This window comes from Chlamydotis macqueenii, chromosome 24 (assembly GCF_036417535.1).
Source record: "Chlamydotis macqueenii isolate bChlMac1 chromosome 24, bChlMac1.mat, whole genome shotgun sequence".
NCBI lineage: Eukaryota > Metazoa > Chordata > Aves > Otidiformes > Otididae > Chlamydotis > Chlamydotis macqueenii.
Genome location: NC_141579.1, coordinates 1,935,429 through 1,958,216, shown reverse-complemented (window position 1 = coordinate 1,958,216; position 22,788 = coordinate 1,935,429). Strand labels below are relative to the sequence as shown.

At 48.0% G+C, this 22,788-nt stretch overlaps 1 protein-coding gene across 4 annotated transcripts in view; it reads right to left on the bottom strand.

Moving 5' to 3' along the window:
- GRAMD1B (GRAM domain containing 1B) overlaps window positions 1-22,788 on the bottom strand; it is a 76,201-nt gene that overhangs the window by 32,628 nt on the left and 20,785 nt on the right. For 2 of the 4 annotated variants that reach the window (XM_086766141.1, XM_086766145.1), the window contains exon 1: window positions 22,406-22,516. The exons of 1 other annotated variant lie outside the window; for it this stretch is intronic. In XM_086766141.1, the coding sequence (XP_086622267.1) occupies window positions 22,406-22,428 (23 nt within the window). In that variant the 5' untranslated portion in view covers window positions 22,429-22,516. Of the gene's footprint in view, window positions 1-4,556; window positions 4,762-22,405; window positions 22,517-22,788 lie in introns of those variants that run through there. One more of the 4 variants, XM_086766142.1, reaches the window with a different exon arrangement.

The following is a 22,788-nucleotide window of genomic DNA, read 5'->3' as shown; positions in this document are numbered from 1 at the left end:
GACGCAAGGTAAGGTACAAAACCACCAAACTTCCCCCCTCCAACAGAGTATTTCCTGTAAAGACTGGGACCAGCCGGTGAATAGAGACTTCAGCAAGAAGTAGTTTTAGGGAAAGGCTACGGTCTGCACTCCACAAGCTAAGGCTGGGATTCTTACAGCTGTAAGGAACTCTGAGGACTCTCAGCAATGCGCCAATGGAGAACTCGACAAGAAACCTGACTTGTTTGAGTCTGTTAAGATAAATTCTGCATGAATGGCACGCAAGCAGTCCTGAACCGACATGAAAGTCTGCCCATCATACCAGATATTCTGAAATAATCTGCCTGCCACTACAACACAGCCCAGGCTTAGGATAAGCAGCCTGCAGCAGTTCTCTCCCAAATCACACGTGCCCCGATAGCCAGCAGCCATCCTCCCCTCAGACACAACAGCTTGCGGCCGGAGCAGTCGTGGCACCTGCGGCTACAACGCCGCACAAGAGAGGCCTGTCCTCCTCTCAGGTAGCGGTGCACCCGGGTTAAGATGCAGAGCAAATCCATCTGCATCTGCCGGTTGCAGGATGCGAATTAGAATTTAGCCAGAAGTCACGGCTGTGTTCCCAAGAGCACCGAAGGATTTGTAACGAGGAGGGCAGCCCATCTGAACAAGCGGCAGCTCCAGGCGTACAATGCTCTCTGCCTTCGCGTAGAGAAGATCACCGGCTTCTCAGACAGCTTTTCCTGCAGTGTACTTCTAAACCCCTTGGACTTCCTCAAGGAACTGCTGATCTGGAAAGCTAATCAGCAGCCTCCGAGCCCACCACAGTTCCCAGAAGAACTTGCTTTACAGGAGTCAATCTGCTGATGTAGCTCGCACCTCGCTGCAGCCCGCAGCACCTACCTAACCGTACCGCTCTTCAAAGCCCAAAACCGGGGCTACCAACAACGTTGCAAAAGTTGGGCCTAATTCTGGAAAGCGCTGAGCGCTATGTCCCCAAACCAGCAAAGAACTTAAGCACATATTTAACTCTCTGTGTAAACACACTGAATCTATGAGTTGTGCAAAGTCAAGCCTGTGCTTACGTGTCTTCCCAAACAAGAACGAAGGAGATCCTCAAGGATCAAACAGAACTCTACTGATAAAGTCTTGAAAAGAGCAGAAAATGGTCAAGAAGGCACCTCAAGCCTAGCTGTAGCACAAAACCAGTTAATTCTCCTCAGAAGCAGCTAGTAAAGGTGTTAATTAGACGCCTACAAAGATATTTTTCTGTGATACAGTCAGACATCAGTGGAAAAAGAAGAGATTCAGAAATTCGTTACGCAGTCTACCAAACAGCAAGCAGATGGTAACAACTTTCGGTCATCGTCAACCTACACTCGCTTCAAATTAACAATCCAAGAACTAAAACCTCCGTGTATCCTCCAGCAATTCCCTGGCCTTGCCACTACAAGCAATAACAAAATGTTGTATTACAAAAAAAGAAAGCGTTAAATTAAAAAGCAATGAGAGCTGTAGGGCTGTACAGGAACCGAGCAGTGTTTCACGACAATTGCTTTACGAAGAGTTGTGAGAACAGTAAACTTCCTGTATGTTTTTGAAATAACTAGTTTTTAACAGCAGTGTCCATCTTTGTCAAAGATTTACTCTGATTATTTCGACGTTTCACAGAACCCTCCTATGACATTCAATAGCGTGTTTGCATATTCATGAGATAAAATTAAGGCAATTATTGTGCTTCAGGGGATTAGCAAATCACTGCAAGCCTTAGGAAGGCATCTGCCTTCTGCCCATACGCAGCACCGCAAGGCTGCTCCGATGTATTATTAACAACGTCATTGTCTATCTCTGAATCATCTGATACTGGTTACCACTAGAGACAGACTACCAGCTCTGAGGGACAAATGGTCTGGTATCTCACAGAAACAACCCCTCCACCGCAGATGCCAAGGAAAAGTTGGAAAAAGCTTTTGAAACAGAACGAGGCAGATCTTGACAATACTGTCCAATAATACAACAGTGACAATTTAGAAAGGATCATTGATCTGCAGAGAACCACCATGTATCATAAATGATACACTAAACCCCTCCATCACTCACAAATTAATATCGTTCCATTTGCTCTGAAGCAAGACAAACCCCACGGAACAAAGCACTGTGGATAATACAATGAAATCTGGGAAGCAATACAGGGGAAATAATGCAAAATAAGAATTTCACATCCCTCTGGAGCTGACAGCACGTCTGTTTCAGACACAGCCCCAGCGTGGTCACCTGCAGGCCACCCAGGCTACAGCTGTCCTTCCAAAGGAGGAACAGATCCGGGCTTTGTTTCCTCATCCCCCCCCACCACAATGCCAAGGGCTCCCATAATTAACAGCAAGAACTGCAATATCTGATGCTGTCTTCAAAACCGCAGAGCCTGGAACTTGGGACAGAACAGAGCTCGCCACTCTTGTTTAAAAAAGAAATGAAGGACACTGTTAAGTCATCTTTCACGTGAGGAAAAGTTTGAAAACGCCACAGCTCAAAGAATAAAAATAAAAGGAAAATAAATCTGAGCATGTTTCTTTTAAACCTCATTGCTTGCAAGCTAACATCACAACCTGTCAATGGTTTGGAGACACCACGTCGCTGTCATACATCAATCCACGCGCATCTTTTCAAGGGAGAGTGAGAGAAACGCAAAACAGCTCGCGCTGAAGATCCAGGCGCAGTTTGGGATGAAGCCATAGATGTGACACAACTCCTAGATTACCTGAAGAAGAGCACAAGTGTTCTTCCTTTCTGCCCATCTCCTGCTATAACTTCAGCACGACTATATCTCCAGCACAGGCAGTGTCGCCTGAGCACACTCCAATCTTGTGCCAGGGGTTTTAAAAGCCACAGATTAAGCATCTAATGAAGCTTCACACCACATCTTATCAGCGACAGAGCGGGGGCGGACAGGGACACTGTGTATTTCACAAGCAGAAGACAAAGCCAGAGCTTCACATCTTCCCACTGCTGCCGCTGCTCATCTGCATCGGCTTTCCTAAGTTACCAGAAGATGCTGTGATCGTCGAAGCTGGGCTCAAATACATTTCTTTTGCTCATCCCTTGATGTGCTAGCCCTTTACCATTCTGAAAACAACAATGCTACAATTTCGTACCCCCTCACCCCGACACCACGCAGTCTCTCTCCTTTGCTCTAACCATACAGCAGCACTGTCCACCTGAAAGTTAAAAACAGAGAGAGTCAAGGGCTCAGCCGATACTGGGAAGAGCCAGACACCCCCAGTCACACGCAGGCCTTTGTCCTGAGGACCTGGTTCAGGCCTGTCCTCCCACACGACATATTCTCTCTTGCTTTCCTCAGCTTTCTGGTTTTCAGCGGCACGGGCAGCTGGGGGCACCCAAAGTTATGGCGCTAACATAAAACGTATCGCTGAGATTCAGCTTCAAGTTTCCTTCTGTCCCCAGCCAAAATCACAAGCTCCATCTTAAACCCACCCGCTTCAACAAGGAGTTCTCCTGCAGGTGCACGTGACTTAACGAAGCAAGGAAACAGGAATATATCCCTTTTCTGAACCAATGGTTTCCATGATGGAAACATTAGTCACCAGCAAGCTGGGAAAAAGCAATTCTTTAGTGAAGGGGGATTTACCAGATTCTCACTGCCGACAAATACATACAGTGCAATGAGCCTGCATCTCCTACTGCTCTCCCCCTGCCAAAAAAAAAAAAAACCACAACAAAACCCCACCTGCATACTCTGAAAAAGCAGCACAGAACAACCTCTGTCCCTGCCCATCACTGCAAATACACAAACACCGAGAGGAATGCCAAGCAGAACCAAGACATCAGTCTGCATGCTCCCAGCCCTTTTGAGAGCAAGGGAGCACATGGGCAAAGCAATACATGGTGTTTCTGCAGCGGCGCCGGCTGCCCGCCCGTGACGCGCCGCCGGTTCGTCCCACTTCGACCCCCTCCATACGTACACCCAGATGTTACGAGAGCAATAACTGACCCTTGGGGGGTGGGGGAGGCAGTAGGCGTAAAGGGAAGAGGAGGAGGGGTGAGGGGAGTGAAAGCTGGAAAAAAAACAAAAAAAACAACCCCCAAAAAAAAAAAACCAAACCAACAATCAGATTCGCTCATCAGTTGTTTCAAACAATCAAAAAGGCTGCTTTAGCAATTCCACTGCGCGAGAGGTAGGGCGCGTGCACGGGGGAGAACAAGGGAAAAAGGGATCAGCCTGTGGAAGGGGAAAAGAAAGGAAGCATCTCTGCAACATGATGTCACGCTGCCTGCTTTCAAGTCCCCCAAACAGAAAGGAGCAGCAGCAGCAGCAGCAACCAACATGGACTCCAGATTTAATCTGCCTTGAGAGCGTCCGTCTCAGGCGGCAGATCTGCTCGGCAAACCCGCGCTGAGCACAGCGCGGCGCGCGCAGCCCCGTGGCTCCGTCCTTCGTGCACATACATGCACACGGGCAGGCGTGTGCTCGCGCGTTCGGAGACGGCCGATGGCACGCGCAGGGACAGAGGGGAGAGGAAGAAGAGAGGCAGCGGCAGAAGGAACAGGAGAGTAACACTAACCTGGTAGCCATTAGGGACCGTAGTGCAGCGCAGAGCAGCTAGGAATTCATTCATTCATGCACTTGCGTGTGGCGGGGGGAGAGCGAGGGTGGGCAGCGGCGAGGCGGGAGGGTACTCACCTCCTGCACCATCTCAGAGCCCTTCCCGAAGGGAAGAGGGAGTCGGGGGTGCCTGGGGCTCCTCACGGGCACCCAGAGCCCCCTCTCTCAGCCGCCTCGCACGCTGCTGGGGCTCCGGCCATGGCTCAGCCTCTCTTCTCCCCCCCCCGCCCCGCTCTTTTGTGATTATGATGGTTTGTGCGGCTCGACCCAGCTCCGTGCGCCTCTCGCCCTCGCTGCTGCCAGTTCTTTCACACGCGCTGGCGTGCGCGCGCATGCACGCAGCCCGTGGGCTGCCGCTTTTACATAACGCAACCCCCGTAATGCCTTCGCTCTTCACATCCGCCGGAGGAAAAAGGGGGGAGGGGGACCTCCTGCCATTTTTCCCAGGGTCCCCTGGTTATACCTGTCACTTCCAGATGCTCTTCATAAAGCCCAGCAAAACCAGCAGGTCAAGGTCCTACAGGCTGAAAACAAACCGTACTCATCCTCCCTGAGCACCGCGCTGGACCACTCACACACGTGGGAGAAAGTTTCGAAACCCGTCAGCGTGTCAACACAAGAACGGTCAGGAAAATTAAACCCTAATTAACTGGTAAAGTGGATTATCTAAACCGAATTAAACACTGTGAGGGCACGCTCGTTCGGAATTAAGGTGACATCAACTCAATTTAGCTTACTTCATCCAGGAAGCTAATTGGGCTTCATTTTTCATGCCTATCCGTGTGAAAGCAGGTCTGGGATTTTTAAAGAAATGCTATCAAGCAAAGTTTACAACTCTCCAGCGGTATTAGTTCACGGTATTTCTTTGGGGGACATACACACTGCTGCATCCCTCCACACCCGCTCGGGGACATCTTCACGCCAGAGGAAGATGGGTTTTGGTCCCTCTCAAGGGCTCTCACTGTACAATACAAATTACACAGGCTGAAGGAGGAAAAAAAGAAGAGAGCAAACCAATCGACTAGCTTGCTCTTTTCTTTCCAGTGTATGAGAGCAGACCTGGTCTGCGCAAGGAAATAGTGCAGAACTGATCGGGAACTGCCTGCTGTACTAACACCCTTGATGTGAAGCAGAAGTGCCCAGGCGAGGAGGTATTCTGCGTAATTCTAGGGCTTTAAGTGTGAAATAACTTTCCAGCATAGACAAGCCTTTAAAGAGCATCCAGAGAAGCTCCCGTACCAGTCTGGCTACAGTAGTTACAAAATTCACACCTTTTATCACTTCTGTTCAGCAGCCTCTCACTCCCCATTCGCATCGCTCACCCCAGATGCGTATTTTCACAGTTCCCTGCGGCGTCAACTGAGCCAGACAGGCAACTCCAAAGCCGGATTCAGAGTACCTAAGTCAGGAGTCTGAATATAGCCAAATTCAGATGCTGCCAATGACCCTCTCGGGGACTTAGTGCTCCTCTCTGATAACAGGAGCTGTGCCTTAAGTGATGTAAATACTCATCGCTCTGCCCTTTGCCTTCTTTCCTTGCCATTCCATTCACAGGGCTGACCATTTTCTCTTCTCTTTACGATCAGCCATAGCTTTCACTGCTAATGTCCCAAAGGAGCATCGTTCCAAGAGGCTGATCAGCCATCGCTTCGCTACAGTCAAAATCAGCGGGAGCAGGAGGTGCTCTGCTCTTAAGAATCAACGCCCTGCACCAGCAGACTCACGTCACTGTGCAATTCAGATGCTGCACATGATTATAAATTGAAAACAGAATATTTTTCATATTACTCAGAGAATACACACAGATGCACACAGGTTCACGGTGTATAAGCCACTATTTTAATAAACGTGTTGCCCCACTGCTTGATGTTAATTCTGTGACATCCTTGTGACCAAGCGTCTTTCTTCACCTTCTCCGTTTGCAGCGGTGCCAATCACAAGGCACCTAAAACGCATCGACTTTCACCGCAAACATAAACTTAGTGCACAAAATCTAATTTCATAAAAGCAAACCTGGTTTTTATTCCTTTAATATTTGTTCAGGTTGTCTTCCCAAGGTTTTCTTTGCAGTCATGGGAGAAACTTCTGTTAAAATGACAAAGTTTCTCATACAATTACACGTTTTACAAGTGTTGGACATTCACAAAGAGGACCAAACAAAATGAATCCATAACACAATCACAAGAGCTGACAGCGATATTTGTCACTTCACCCTGTAACGTCCGACTTTAGGCTTTAAATCTGCAAGTCCTCATACGGATGGAGCACTCTACCTATCTGGAACTGCACGGTCGCTAAAAGAAGTTGTAAAGCTAAGCAATACCCGGCAATGAAGAATTAGGGCCAAATCCCACACCATCTTGCCTCACACACACAGGCCTTCTGCCAACACAGAACTATTTCTTAATTTTGCAATGCCTTCTTCTCAAGACTTTAGTCTCCAATTCTTTGGACACGTTTCAGTGCGTACCGGTAAACCTGGTGTGTTTTGCAAGGAGAAAGCCGCGTGCAGTAGACTTGCAGTCCTCGCCATAAACATTGAACTATTTCTCCAATACAAACCTAAGCATGAACAAGAATACAGCAAAATCTCATTATCCACTCAGAAAAATCAGCGGATTAGTGATAAAATCAGCAAATTAGCAGAAAAATCAGCAAATCAGCAGACAGCGGCAGAGCCACCGTAACTTGCACCTTGACTTATCATTTTCATATGTGACCATGAAAAGTTCCAAATGCTCACAAAAGTTCGTGAACTGGCACGTTAACATACAGGCTTCCCTATCCCCTGTATCCAACGCCAGGGGACCTCTGTCTCCAAGGATGGCGTGATTCCCACGGAAACGCCATGTCTAGGACCGCACCTAGTGTCAACGCATGAACTGCGTGGACAAACTGGACGGGGTTCAGGTAAGAGCAACGAACGGTCAACGGCAGAGGCACTGAACCCATCCAACGCAGGCTGGAGGTCGAGGAATGACAAGCTTTCACTGATCCTCCTGAACACCCGTTTGATAATACTGGGTGACAGCTGGACGTGCTGCAAGCTGAAGCTAGACAAATTCTGACAAGAGAGATGCATTTTTGGAAGTAAACAAAACTAACCACTGTAACTAATTAAAGGCTAGATTATCCATCTGTGGCAAACAATATTATGCAAGCTTTTGTGTTTTCCTAAATACTGCTTTGTACCTCAAATCGGGATCAGTTCAGGCAAGTCTTATACCTTGCACTCAATAGGACTTAGAAGAGATATCTGAATGCTCCCATTTTATTTTTTACAGTTTCAGTGTTTTTTTTCTTACGGCTTTCAAAGATGTATGAAAATAGTTGGAAGTGCGACACTCAGTCTCTGCAAATTCTGGTACCTTTCGTCTGAATAACTACTAGGGTTTGAACAAGACACTGTTTTTCGGTAGTCACATGAGAGCTACACCGACCCAAAGGCTGAAGAAATTCAGTATAATGGAACTACAGAGAACACACAAGGGCTCAAAGCAGGTCATGAAGCTGTAGGACAGATTCAACACGAGTTTAAGACCTACCCACTCTCCAGACCGTCAGGGGAGAAGATGAATCAAACCGAAGTTCTGCTTCCAAAAGCACTGTAAGTGCAGTAGTAAAAACGTAAGATTTACTTGGAGAAAAGCTTCTCAGGCTTATCTGGGATGGTGTGCAAAAGGCCAAGTTACGGGTAATCTGAAAAACCACGCAACACCTCAAATGCTTTACAAACCTTACCAGATTTGCAAAATTCAACCCGGAACTGCAGGAAGGACAAATACTCTCACTACAGTTCCGGGTCTTTGCAGCACCATTCGTGTCGCTACGAAGACAGCTTGCTTCATAGAGGTAACACGTTGATAATACTGCACTGAAAAAGGATCTTTAGGGGCCTTTAAGGAAGCTCTTCTAAGCGTTCCTGCTTTGTTGAAGAGCTGCAGAACACATTTGTTGTCCACCGGGTTTACTTGCACACGTCTCTCAGCCCTTGCCCTGATACTGGCGTTAAAGAATCGAGACAAGCCCTGGGGCAACATTTCATGTGTGAAGGACACCTAAGGAGGGCTCCACTGCTGAGCTACTCGCGGCGTGACACGGCCCCATACCACAGCCCACGCACCACAGGACTCCCAAGCTCTACAGAAAGGCGCAAAGTCCTACATCACGAGCACCCCTCCAAGGATGCTCTGAGTCAAGCCGTACCTTTACTGGCCGCTGGACCGAGCGGCCGGGCCGGTTTCCGCTCTGCTGCCTCAGACCCAGCCGTAACACAAGCGTAGTCATACATATTGCATCTCGCAGCTGAGAGGAAACGAAGCACTGTCCACGTAATTAAAGCCCGGGGCTGACGACAGACACAGGCGAGACAGTCCGGTGCCTGAACACCTCCACTTTTCAGCCGAGTTCAGAACGGAACCAGGGCACGCTTACCCTTTGACAGTACTTCTGGCCCAGTCTTCAAAGAGACATATCAAAAACGCCAAGAAAGCGTCTCCTCAAGGAAAACTCAGTGTAGCGCTACCATCTCAAGAACTGCAAGTAGGATTGGCAGCAGCGGGTAGCTGACGTATCTGGATGGTCATTAATATTCTGCGCATGTTTAATTTTTTTTTGCTCATTTTGTTGGAGCACAGAAGCTGCGTTTCTCCTGGACACTGTCTTTACCTGTGAATGTACGGACTCTGCTTTCGAACGCACAGCACTGTACAGGCTGGGTTCTCCAACTGGGACACGCGGTCCTGTTAGCTAGCTCCTGCTCAGACCGTCCTTCCAGCCTCAAAATGGGTGCTATTTTTCAAATCCCACAGTATTCTCACCCTATTAAGCAATAAGGAGCACTGCCAAAACTCTTCCTTTTCCCTCTCAGAAAATAGGCTCCTGGGCAGGTACCAGATCATGCAACTCCTCTGAGCTGAAACGGCATTTTCAAGACACAGTGGCTGCTAAAAGCCCATGGATTCCTGCGGCAGTGGGGGATGGAGGAGGGAGGCAATCATGTGCTCAAAGGCATGGGGAGGAAGAGGGGGAGGAGGAGAACAAGGAGAGAGAGAACAAAGTGTCAACATCTTAACTGGGACACACAAAGAGCCAGTCCTTAGTAAGAACTTAATCCAGGATTAACAAGAGGTCAGCTACCTCTGCAAGGAGACTGCACTAAAAGGAGCTAATTAGCTCTCCTTAATTGCACAAAAGAAACCACACAGAATTAAAAGATAGCCACAAGCAGCAGATCTCTCCTCACCTATGAAACAGAGCCCTACCTGGGGTCCTCCACATCATCCTCAATCAATCAGCACAGGGAAAGCCAAAAGCAGGAAAGGGGAAATGACGTTAGGAAACAGGCTGCAGGGAGTTAGGCTCAGCATCAGCAAGCGAAGTGTTTGAGTGACAGCTGGAGCCTACATCATGCAGGACAAGTATTTTCAGCATGGCCGGCATCTTTCTAGACAGCTTCTTCAGCAACCATCGCCATCACATATGGAAATGCCCAAGGTCCCTAAAGTAATGACAGCCACCACTTACAAAAACAGTATTATCCAGGAGGATATCTGGTGCAGTTTTAGCCCTCTTCAATTCAATGTGATCTCTGAAAATGAGAAGGAAGGACAGCACAAGGGGAACCAGTCAGTTTTGCTCTGCAGGTCAATTCTGGCCTGCAGGTTGAAACCAACAGAATCACATCCCAGCACGGCCAGGCATCGCATCTTCATCAGGATAAACGGAGAGCACAAAGCAAACGCACCCACGGATAGGTCTGGAAAACACCAGTTCGGGATGACACAGTGGATAACGCCGGCTGAGCTGACCTCCCACAAACTGTCTGTCTCGAATTCCTGATCATATATTACAAAGATATCGATCCTTTAGTCCCCTGCCACTTCCACTTGATACTGAACCCATCTCTTTTTTCCTCTGAAACCACGGCACGTTCTGTTCTGGTGCTCTGACGACAAGCCCAGAAGCTTCGTATTTTACCCCAGAAGCACTTGTGCTGCACGGGCAGATGATGTATGCAGCAGTCAGTGTACTCAAAAATGAAGATTAACGAGCACATCAACAACACTAACAGATGTCTCTGAGATTGAGCACTAACAAAAGTAACTCCTGTATTTATTTGTTTTATGGTACCGTGCTGAGGGCTGGGCGCTTGCCTCACCCTGAGGAGCTCGCAGCGCAGGACTTCATCCCTGCAGTGAAAGGCGTGGAGAGGAGAGGCCGCGCCGATTCCAAACCCTACCGCAACGGCGGGAGCCACCTTCCAGCACCAGGGCCTGAGCGCATCCCCGCTGCAAGATCAGCGCCCAGTTTAAGAGAGGACGAAGAGAAAAGCAAAACAACAGGTTGACCAGGGGAAGACTATCATAAACACAAAGAAAAATAACAACAGAAACAGGAGATCACCTATTAACTGCAGGTCCCTGTAGAATCATTACAGTACTGCCTCCATTACCCATGCATCCTTTTTTTCTTATCCCTTCAGGACACTTAAATATCATGCCATTGTACTTTCAGTTACGCTGCGAAGGTAACCAGGGGACAAGGAGCAGCAGAATTTCACCTCAAGCCCAACACAAACGAATTACGTTATTCGGATGTGAATACGAGAAAGCCGCACCCCTCCCTGCTCCCAGTAAGATACGCTGTTCCTATGCAAGCTGAGCACAAAGAGAGAATTCCAACATCTGGATAAAGCTTCAACAGCTGCCATTGGAGAGAGCAAAATGCACGTGGGCTGCTCTGTGCCAGGGGCTGGGCTACACCCGGTCTCCTGGTACAGACAAGCCCCACTCCTTCAGTCCCCTCCACTCCCCATCCCACGCTGTCCGGCTCCGACCCGTGAGTAGATTTATGAAGAGAAGGAAGAGGAACAGGGCACTGAAAGGGTCCAGTCTCTTTCTTTAGCCCTGCCTGGCGCAGCGTGCACTTCTGTGTCATATAATACAGTTACAGTTATGCCAGCTTCTCCCTTCCTCCGGACTGTTCCAATCTGTTTATCCCAACCAAAACCAGCCTCCTCGAGGCTTCCCCCAAAGCACTACCCCAGTCTCTACCTTCAGACTACTCCTGAGCCACCTCTCATTTCCAATCCCAATATCCATTCACGTATATTGGATTCATCCCCACTCTAATTGACTTTCTTAACCTTGCTTGGCCCTTTCTTCCAGGACGGTCTCAGATTCCTGTAATCTTCTGCCGAGCTCACCCAGAAACTCCCTAACAACGCTGAACAGCTACCCAGCCCAGCCCCTACTCCCATGAAGACAGAACATTGCTCCGTAAGAGTCTTGCTCACCTTCTCCCCCCAACACCTCCATCCCTTCCACCCCAACTTGGGTATCTCAGTCAAACCCTCTGTATCTCCGTCCCAGCCCTGTGTCAGGGCATCCTTTTTCCTGAGGAGCCGCCTGACCTCACAACACACACACAAACGCAAAGGAACCTGCGTCTACGGGAAGGAGTCCTCCCACCTGCCTGGAAGATGAAAAATGAAGAGCTAAATGATTGCACCTGTTACCACATCGCGTTTCCCGGGGCGCAGCTGCCTGTCTTCCCTGCTCCTCTGCTCTCTGGTTCGGAAACCATTGAAACTGCAGACAGAAGCAATTCTGCTGGGGGAGAGATCATCAAACCATTCAAGAGACTTACTGCTCCGATGCATCTTATGCTCTCAAAAGTCGTTGACAAAAAGATTCCTCGCTCTGATAACAGCTCGGCATGGCTGAAACAAAGCCTTCTTTGCAACTTGCTGCCCAGCTCTGGCATCTGAGCTGGCTGCTGCCCACTAGAAAGAAAAGCACCCACTGTCTCTTTAAGAATGCTCTGTAGCCCACGTCTCTAGAGCTCAGTTAACCCTGGCTGCTCCTCGCACCACGCACTGTTGACAGCTATGATATTTCTGGGCTGCTTTTCTTCTCCTGCTCTTCTACCTTGGTACGGCTTCTCCACATCCCTGGCGTCCACATGTTTGCCTGGGCGCTTGAGCGGAGCTTTATTAAATATCCCTTCTGTGACAACAAAGCAGCAGAGCAGTCAGCACAGCATCCCACTCACCTCTCAATTCACCCTTCTTACTCCCACACAAAGCACTCTTCTCTGACTCCCTAGTCATTTCTACAGACGTCCTGACTCTCCATCTCGCTGAGCCAGAGGGACCGCGCACCCTTCTCCAAACCTCATCAGGCACAACGCAAACCATCCACTTCCCTGCAACGGCGGCAGGCAGCACAGCCAGGCACAGGAGGAGTATTTGTCTTCAACACACGGGTATTTCCAAATACGAGCTCTTTGAAAGGCCATCTTCCTGGAGAGATTATGAAGTGCAGAAGGTAACAATGTGACTCATATGGAAAGCGTATACAAACACACATGCAAAAACCTGTCTCACGGGGAAAATAAACAGAAACTGTGACCGATTCTCTTCCGGGCAAAGCGCAAAGAACGCTACCCTAGTCCTGGATTTTGTACCTACTCCAAACAGGTATAACGGAGGGAACAAAGTCATGCCCAGCAATTCAAATCACTGAAAAGGAAGAAAGCAGCGCATCCGACGGTACGCAGGGGAAGAACGCAAAGCAAGTCAGATGCTCTTGCAACACGATAACAGGAGCAGGGAAGACTGATGCAATTCAGAGGTGCACAGTCTGATCAACCACATCTCATGGAAGCCAGTGAAATATTTGTTCCGTATGATCAGTTAATCTCTACCAGGAACTCTATTAAAAGGATGCCTTACAACCGGAAAGATATTCTTACAGAGCAGTAAGTTCAAGGGAAAGCAACCAAAACACCACAATATTCATGAGGCTCATTTACGAAAAGAAACTTGAAGGGTAAACAAAGTGAGGCGGTCAACAAATATTCGAAGAATGTAAATACCAAAAAGAAAGAGAAGCCATATTAAGAGGTTTTATAACAACGAGCAGTGCAATTATAGTAAATTGAGGGGAAAAAAAACTAAGCTGAACTCAAATTCTTGCAGTCAAGAACAGCAGAGAAGTGGTATAAACCCATTCACTTGTAATGTTTACAAACAGCATCAAGTAACAATAAAGTAACAATAATAAATAATAAATAAATAAATAAATAAAGTAACAATCAATAAAGACAAAACAGGGAACTGCCCCACGTTGGCAGGAGCACGGATCGACGCCTCAATTCCATCAGGGTTTTTTTCTGTCTCTAGTTCTGCTTTCCATAGTTCTCCTAATAGGCAGCAGCCCAGTCCAACAACTTCTCGGTTACCGCTGTTTGCTAGCGATGCCCGACTCTTTAAAGGTACGCATCTGGCCGGTATTACAGCTGTTTGAGGGTTACTATTTAGAAAACTGTTTTGACTTGCTCTATTTTTGTTCCCAAAACCTCCAAGTGAAACATATCCATATGACTTTGAGTTTCAGGAAGGAAGTCTCACCAAGCAACATCTAAATCATCTGAAGTTCGTAATCTGGGCTGTAATCCTTGAAAGAACAAATATCCTTATGACAATTACGGTATTTCCAAACACGAGCAAGACATAGGTTGCTTTGGGGCAACTGTATGGATTCAGCGTGTGACTTTGGACAAGTGACCGATGAGAAGGGCAGGGGATATGGCTGGTCAGTTTGCGTTTCTGACGCTAGCTCTTACACCAACACAGTTTGGTCTCTTTAAAGAACTGGTTTAAGCTGTAACAATATTTTGCTCATCTAAACCAAGCTTCTAGTAGAGAAGATTTCTAGTACACCTCTATTAATAAACACGTTAAAAGTAAAAAACCAGAAACTCAGAAGAATCAGTGGGGAATCCATTCTTCCAGTTTGAAAGGTTGGAAAAACAATATAACAAGCATTTGAAGCAACGATGTAGTTTTACTGCCTTGAAGCGGACACTGAACATTGCTCAGATTCTCTGAGCTCCAGCCCCTTGATACAAACCTTCTTTCACAGCCTACAGCTAAGGAACAGTTCACCTCCCAAACCTCGTTCCTAAAATGTACATCAGATCGAAGGCCACCATATGAGTACACCATTTCTTCATAGTTGACAGCTCTGAAAAAAAAATAAATTCCAGTTTTGAGGGCTGCACAGCCACAACCCAATGTCCTCATAAGAAGAGGGCACTTCTTTCAGACCTCTATTGCTGCTTTATTTCTATTCCTGGAGGGTCAGAAATACACCAAAATTACAGCTCTAGCTTTCCAACAGCTTTCTAAAATGCCTCTGTGTTCAGCGCAAACCTTTTAATTCACAGCACTTCACGTGTCATCACTACACAAGTAAGGGACGAGACCTTGCAAACCATTTCGCTGGAATTCTCAGACCTTGCCATCTCTTCCTCCTGTCATTTAAACACAAGCTTGTTTGCTTGGCATTTCGTTGAAGGGACAATTCCAGTTAGAGAGAGCTGTTCTTACGCCCCAGCTAATTTGGTGCCTTACATTATGTGCAAATGTAGTCGTTTGTTTCTGTTACCAAATATTTGCTACTCCTCAATACACATTTCCTTCTTCCCCACCAAGACTTTTTCGTTCAACTCATTTTCTCCTCCATTTTCCTTCTTCCAGTTCCAAGGCCTGAAATTAGGTGTGGTCAAGCCACATTCTTCCAAACCTGGTATTCCAACTGGTTTGAAAATTATTCAAAATACATACCCCAAATATCTCCCTCTCCCACCAAAAACAAAAAAAAAAAAACCAAACAAATTCCTCCATCCGTGCTCTAGTGCCACACGCACGGAGCGGCTGGGATATTGTCAAATGAGAACGATAGCACGTTAAATCTCGTGTTAGTTGAAGAAAAGCAGAGCACATACCCCTGGGTCACTTGGCTGTGACCACGGAGAGCCACAGAGAGGATTCTGTCCAGGAAAAATAGTCACAGAGAATAAAACACTGGAAAATGTAAAGTATAATCAACAGCACAGACCTAAAGCTGGCCTAATGCAAAACGTCACCGAAGGAGGAGCTCAGAGAATTTTCCACCATCTTGTATTCAGCATAGAATCATAGACTCACAGCATGGTTTGGGTTGGAAGGGACCTTCAAAGCCCACCCAGCCCAACCCCCCTGCCAGGAGCAGGGACATCTCCAACCAGATCAGGTTGCTCAGAGCCCCGGCCAGCCTGGCCTGGAACGTTTCCAGGGATGGGGCATCCACCGCCTCTCTGGGCAACCTGGGACAGTGCTCTACAACCCTCATGGTAAAAAATTTTTTCCTAATATCTGATCTAAACCTACCTCCCTCAGCATGTGGCTCTGCAAGAGCACACAGAAGGAAAAGAATAGTTCCTGATTTAGGTGCAGCATTTGTTTTGGTCCCTCTATTTCCTCAACTTAGATATTTTGTACTTGGACACTATTATTGCTATTATATCTCAATTTATATAATTTACTTTCACCAGACTCAAAATACTGAAATTACCAGCTACGACTTGTAACAAGTATCAATTATAACAATAACAGCAGTCTGCCATTAAGATGCACTTTCTGACTGGGACTGAAATCGGAGGCACGGAAGGGAAGGTTCAAGCATAAAGGCAGCAACTGCTTAATCAACCACAGGAATACTAGTTTAGGCTCTAGTTTAGAATCGAGAGCGAGGAAGAGTCCTGTTCCCAAGGCGAACTTCACAAAGGCAGAAGAGAACTTGACCAGGACACGGCAATTCTTGCATAACGTGCCACGAGTGCTTCGATGGCACCGTTTGGCTCTTTCAGACCTTCGGCATGCCCACTTGCTGAGCAGAACAGCCCCAGCCAAGCAGAAATTTTAGGTATGTAAGTGTTTCCACGTAGGTCAATGGAACGATCAACACACGCGGGGTGAAACCACACAAATCGCGCAACACTCCGACAAACCCCTAGCACTTGTCACACGTGCTTCAGCGGGAGGGAGCACACGGCGAGAAGGAAGAGAGGAACGGCATGCCGCATTTTGCAGGCAGGGAAACTGGAGAAGAGGCAAGATCATGATACAATGGGTCACTGACAGATCCAGGCATAAAACTGGCTGCTTGTGACTTCTAGCTCCAATAGCCAGGACTTTGCTTCTCATCTGAAGGGACCAAGCAGTTAAACAGCACGCAACAGTCTCAGCTCCACACTGAAGCCTGAGAGAGAAAAGAAGTATCTGCTAAATTTTATCTACAGCTTCTTTTTGACTGAATTTGCCTCTTTCCATGCTTTTTCCTCCTGTGTATGAGGAGAAGAATCTCTGCGGAAACCTCCCTGTAGCTCATTCATCTGAACTTCAGGTCCTGAGCAAGCAACGACCGCAGAATTCCAGACCGATTCCAAGCAGTTTGCCCTTCACTTGACATTTGTGAGGCTGCTGAAGGACTAGAGAGAGACCAAGGTGATTCTACCGTCCGATAAGCAGAGAAGGCCATGTTAGAGCAAAACAGATGATTAGGATTCAATTAGCCAAAATAATCTGCAGCCCAAGGAGAGATCTGAAGGAGAGATTCTGGGTGTTGGCAGCATGCTCTGCAAAGTGCAGGATCCTCATCGCACAACTCAAAAACATTCTTCTGTCTAGCTGCCCTCAGAGAAGTTTTGGTAAGCATATTAGAGAACAAAATGACTGATCTTTATCCAATTTTAAATCAAAAACTGATGTCAAAAGCATGCCACGTAACAAACAAAAACCAGTAAAGGGGTACTTTTGCCAGTCTGTCATCACACAGAGCTACAGCAAACCAAATCACAGATTAAAGGCTTCATAATGACTAGGTCAGTTTTTCTTCAAATAGGCCTCTTCCACTGTAATTTTTACTTTTTCTTTATTTTTTTTTTAGTAAAATAGTCACTTCACTGGTGCTTTATACCATACGACCACCGAAGGTATTAATTCAGCATGGCAGTATGCAGTCCAAGACAAAAACTGGTAACGAGCTGATTTTGGTTCTATTTCTGGCTCAGTTAGTGACTACGAGTACGGCCTGGCCACGTGAATCGCGTGCAAGATTTTTCCTTGACATTACTGCGCTGGGATCGGGCTCCTAACTGCTTACTATCACTTCCTGCTACTGAAAAGCTCAGATAAATCCGCACAAAACCTGCTACTAACCACTTCATTGTACTGTGAAACTATTTACAAAATAAACCTACCCATACTGCTCAGAGTTGTTCTTTGGGTCTCCTCACACAACACCGTAACGCTTCTTCCTGTTGAGAGAGGAAGGACAGAAGCTGTACTTCACAGACAGAGGTTCAAAGCGTTCAGAATATTCTGGATGCAGAGAGAGACAAGCGACCTGGGAATACGGTTTCCTCTTCCAACCACATCGACAGCAAACAGGAACGTTCCGATTCCTAAGATCCATTTGCAAGAATTTATGAGGAGCGAAAGCCTCTTCTTTCCAAAATGCTAGAACCGTATTTATATGTATGTGGGTCATCGTTGATGGCTTTTAGCGGAGGACTATCAGCACCTATTTCTTCTTTTTGAATAAAAAGCATAAAGAAGAAGGACGTAGATACAGAAGAACTGATGAAGATGGGGAGAAAAGAACACCGAAATGTAGCGTTTTAACCCATAAGGTGAAGGCCAAACAGTGCCATATGCACAAAAGCATAATTATGTAACTTCAGCAGAACTATTTTGCTGGCTTTCTCCGAAAGACTGAGGAAGAATTGATTTGGAAATGCATCTTTCATTTGCAATGCACCAGAACAAAGTTCATGATCACCGCACACGGTCTCTGCGGTATCGATGTGAAATTGAAAGCGATTTAACCGGCTTTATCATTTCGCTACGTAATTAAAGAAGCAAGAATCCCAAACACCCACGTTTGTCACCTTTCTGTGACAGCAAGTACCAATTCTCCACAGCTGAGGGCAGAACGCATTCCTCCTGACCCATGTTCACTAACCTGCAAAGAAGTCGCAAGACTAGACTTAAGGACGGACCGGTGTGACGGCTTACGGCCCCCTCCCTCCCCTCTTACGTACTTGTGGCCCCGAGACGCTGACAAATCAATGGAAAGGGTCGGTGTCGCGTGCCTGGTCTAGATACAAAGAACCGAAGTCACAGCTCAACTGAAACTGCCTGATGTTAGTCTGCGCTGCTCCCTGACATCAAACAACTTCTAATTTTAGCTCTGCTGTTCTGTAACCCTACCTAGTTCTCATCCCACCCCCACAACTACATAATAGATCCTTCCTTCAGTTAAGTAGGGTGTTGAAACATTGAGAGGTTTTTTTCTCACCCACAGGCACTAGCAGAAAAAAATGAATTACGGATTTATTTTTAGGCAGAGCCTTTAGCCCTTGTTTTCGCTGCAGGTTCCATATAGCTGGTTCTATGTGGCTCAGAAACGTTCCAACCAACGAATAAGCACAAGCAATGCAGAAAGAACCACAAAAGGAGAAAAATCAGATGAGCAGAGTTTAGTTCAGTATCCGATTTATGGGACATCAAGTTCAGCTACCAGCTTGCTTTTGTCCCTGCAAGATTCTCATTTTTCATAAAATATCCAAATTAGTATCCATCTCTGCTGGATTACGAGCTCCCCAAAACTCCTAACAAGGAAGAATGCTAACGGCAAGCAGCACTGGCCAAGATCTGAGGGGAGGGAAAGCTTGCCTGCCCCGCTGTTGTAGCTTCTGCCTCTCTGAAACATCAAGCTCAGGGCCCGACTCGTTACAGTCCCTGAGGATCTAGGAGATAACGGTGATGTAAGGACTGGAAGCAGAAGTTCTCTCTGGCAATACCGTGTCACAACATAAAGATGTACACGATGGTATTAAAAAAATCACGCTGTGACGTGAAGATGACCTGTTAAACCAAGATACCAGGCCCTGACGAGACAAACGTACGCTGTTACACGACAATAACAAGGCACCGGTGGACTGCAGTATCGCTTCTGATACCAGGATGATGTAGCGCGACAGTACGACGCTGCGACCTTGCATTACGGTACAGTTCAGTCACATTTTGATATTGTAAGGCTGCGGTGGTTATACATCAGGACTCTGCGTGCTGCAGCGTACTGTGACCACCTAAAGACTCCACGGCACACAGCTACGCTGCGATACGATACCAGATGGTGATGAGATCATTTTGGGCAGAATTAGGTGGCGTAATGCAAAAACGCATGATAGCGTATTAGAAACCAGCACATCGTCCTGTGCCAAAACAAGCTTGCGCTGAGAGCCAGAGGTGGCCAGAAGTTCCCCAATAAAATTGCATTATTTCGTGCGATCTAACAGCGTGAAATGAACGGGTGGTCTGAAAGTAGGCAGGAGCAAGTCCTCTTCCTAACGGTCAGACAGGGCTGTCCCTGCTGCCAGCATTCTGTCCCTGTGCTGCTGCCCGTCCTGGTACAGGAAGAAATCATGTGTCTGTCCGAGAAGGGCTCCATAAGGAAATCTGCATTAACCCCAGCAGTGCCACCTACCACCAGACCCACCGCTTCCACGGCACGGTCTGTTTGTAGGCCACGCGTTCGACGTGGTTTTTCCTTTAGAAGAACACTAACCCTGGAAAGCCATTTCATTGCAAATACTGGAGCATACACCAAGCTGGACAAAGAGCAAAGAGCAGGGAACTCTCTGTTCTGTATTGAGATCCACGCTCCTCTAGAATCGTGCCATCGGTCCGGCAGGGACAAACGCGTACACCCAGGTGAAACGGGACTTCAAATAACATCCTTAACTCACCCTTCTGTGCCTGGCTATTGCAGCACAATCAAATAAATAAAGCTGCCTGTAAACGTCCTAGAGGGGGGAACGGAGTAACTGCTGCAGAGATCCAAAATGCTGTACGCTTTCGTTAAACAAGGTGGGCAATCAGAACGTTCCACTTGTTTCTTTTTGGGGTTCAGAGGAAGACGAAGGGGTGGATGCTGAAGAGGGCTTGGTTGGCACTCCTGAGGCGTTTCCAGGCGAGCCAGAGGAAGGGATCAGGACCTTTACTGCACTCCCCCTCCACAACACAGACCCCCGGCATGGCACAGTCCCCCTCGGACCCTGCCAGGAGCCTGACACAGGAGACCTCAGAGGGAAGAGCGTCACCTACTGAGGCAGCGCTCGCGTTTCATCCAGCACATCAGTAATCTTCTTACGTCCCCCGGCCAGCTCCCGAACCCACTACCCTCCCTCGCTTAGCTCAGAAGCCTGACCAAATTAACAGAGCGGCTTCACCCTTAATTGTTATAAACGCAGCGATAGAACTGGGTATGCAGATCCCTCCAATTACACAATTAACAAAACGTCCAGCGCTGCTCATGGGCAGGCACAGAAATGAATGCAGTGGGGTGCCATGTTATTGCAGATGCACATGACCACGGCGTTTCTAACACGCTTTGCCCTCCTGGTAGTACGCTAAGCTATTATGCAACTCATCAGCCCGACTGCATACCACATAAAGTAGCAAATCAGTGCAAGAGCTGAGCTTTTTTTTTTATTTGGGGGGGGGAAAAAAAAAAAAAAGAAAGCGAGGAAAAAAAATTGTGTAAGATTTTCAAATGCTAATGGCTATATCATTTGTACAGTCTATGTTACACACGGCCATGTACACATAGGAAAATTTCAAAGGCTCTCAGTGTAATGAAATAAAAGACTAAATTACAGAAATCAGAAAAAGAGATGACCTATTGAGTCATCCCTGGCTCTAGTCCGTCCCCTGGGGCCCAGTACAAGATGCTTCCTAGTGCTATGCTGTAGTGCTTTTATTAATTTTTTTTTTTACACAGAAAAAAAAATTAAAATAGCAACAATAAATAAAACAACAGATTAAAAATAACTTCCCTGTTTTCTCACACTTTACAGGCAAGGATCTCGAGGCAGTAAAGTCATACCGATGCAAAACAGGCAGTGGAGAGGGAGGCTGTTATTTCTGTGATTACTTCCCTTTTCATTACAGGGCAAAAGGATCAAGAAAAAGAAACAGGCCTTCACATTGCTCTTGTCATCCACGTTGCAACCTCAATCCCAGATACAAAGTCACATTCCGCTAGTAACTATGGAACCGTTCCCATCTGATAAAGTTCCGATTACATCAATTTCATCACAATAACTCAAAGACCATTTATTCCACCTAAGTAGCTTTGACATACCAGAGATTTCACATAGTTTTGATACGCTCAAGATGCTATATAAATCTTTGTCGGCCAAGTTTATATTAGCTGTATTATTATATAAAGGCATCCACGTATATTACACGCGTATATGTTTACCTACCCATACAAAACACAAACTTGAGCAACAAAAATATTCACAGGCAAACGTTCCGGATACACAGGCAGCTTTGCAAGGTTCTCCTTCGCTGCCCACTTGTCCAAACCTGGAGAGTTTTCCCCCAAAACACTCAGGAATGACCCGAGGACTGACGAGCGCTTTGGTACCTTCCAGGAAGCTGCCGGTTCCCCCGACTCCCAAACTCAGCTTGGACCATTACAGAAAGACGCCAGCGAGGCGCATCCCCCAAAAGCCGCTATTTAAAGGACGAGCTGAGCAGGAGCCATTGCACCCGCACAGGTTCTGCGAAAGCCGGGAAGAGGAGGAGGAGGGGTGGCGGCAACAGGGAGGAAGAGGCGGCCGGAGCACAGGCGGGCTCCCCGCACCGCAGCCCCGGCCCAGGGCCAGGCCAGGCCCGGCCCGGCCCCCCCCCCCCGCCCCGGCCAGCCGCAGCCCGGCCCTGCCCCCGGCAGCCCCGCACGCACCGGCCCCCTCGGCGCTGCCGCAGCGGGCCCCGGCTTTGCGGCGCAGGCACCGGCCAACTTAGCCGAGCGGATCCCCTTCCCCCGCCTCCCCCCCGCGAAGGAGGACGATTTCGGGAGCGAGGGGGGTGACGGCATCGCCCCCTTTCCCCAGCGCTCTGCTTACCAGGCGAGCTTGAACCCTTTCATTAGTACAGTCACGAAAATCCGATGCCCGTGTCCTTGTCTGCCCACTGACAGCTCCAGAGCCCCCAGGACATATTGGAGGAGACCCGGCCGGCGAGCGTCCCCCGGGGAGCGCCGAGCCCCATGCACGGAGCCCCCCACGCCGGGGCACGGCCGCCCTCCGCGCCCCCCCACCCCCCCGAGCCGCACGGGGCTCCCCGCAGCAGCCCAGCCGCCCCGCTCGCTGCTGAGCATGTGCGGCGCCGGCCGGACCGCGGGCCATGGCAGCCCTGCCCGCCCCGCCCCGCCCCGCCGGGCCGCCCCCCGCCCTCCCTCCCTCTCTCCCGGAGGAGCCGGGGAAGGCGCCTGCCCCTCGGCCCGGCC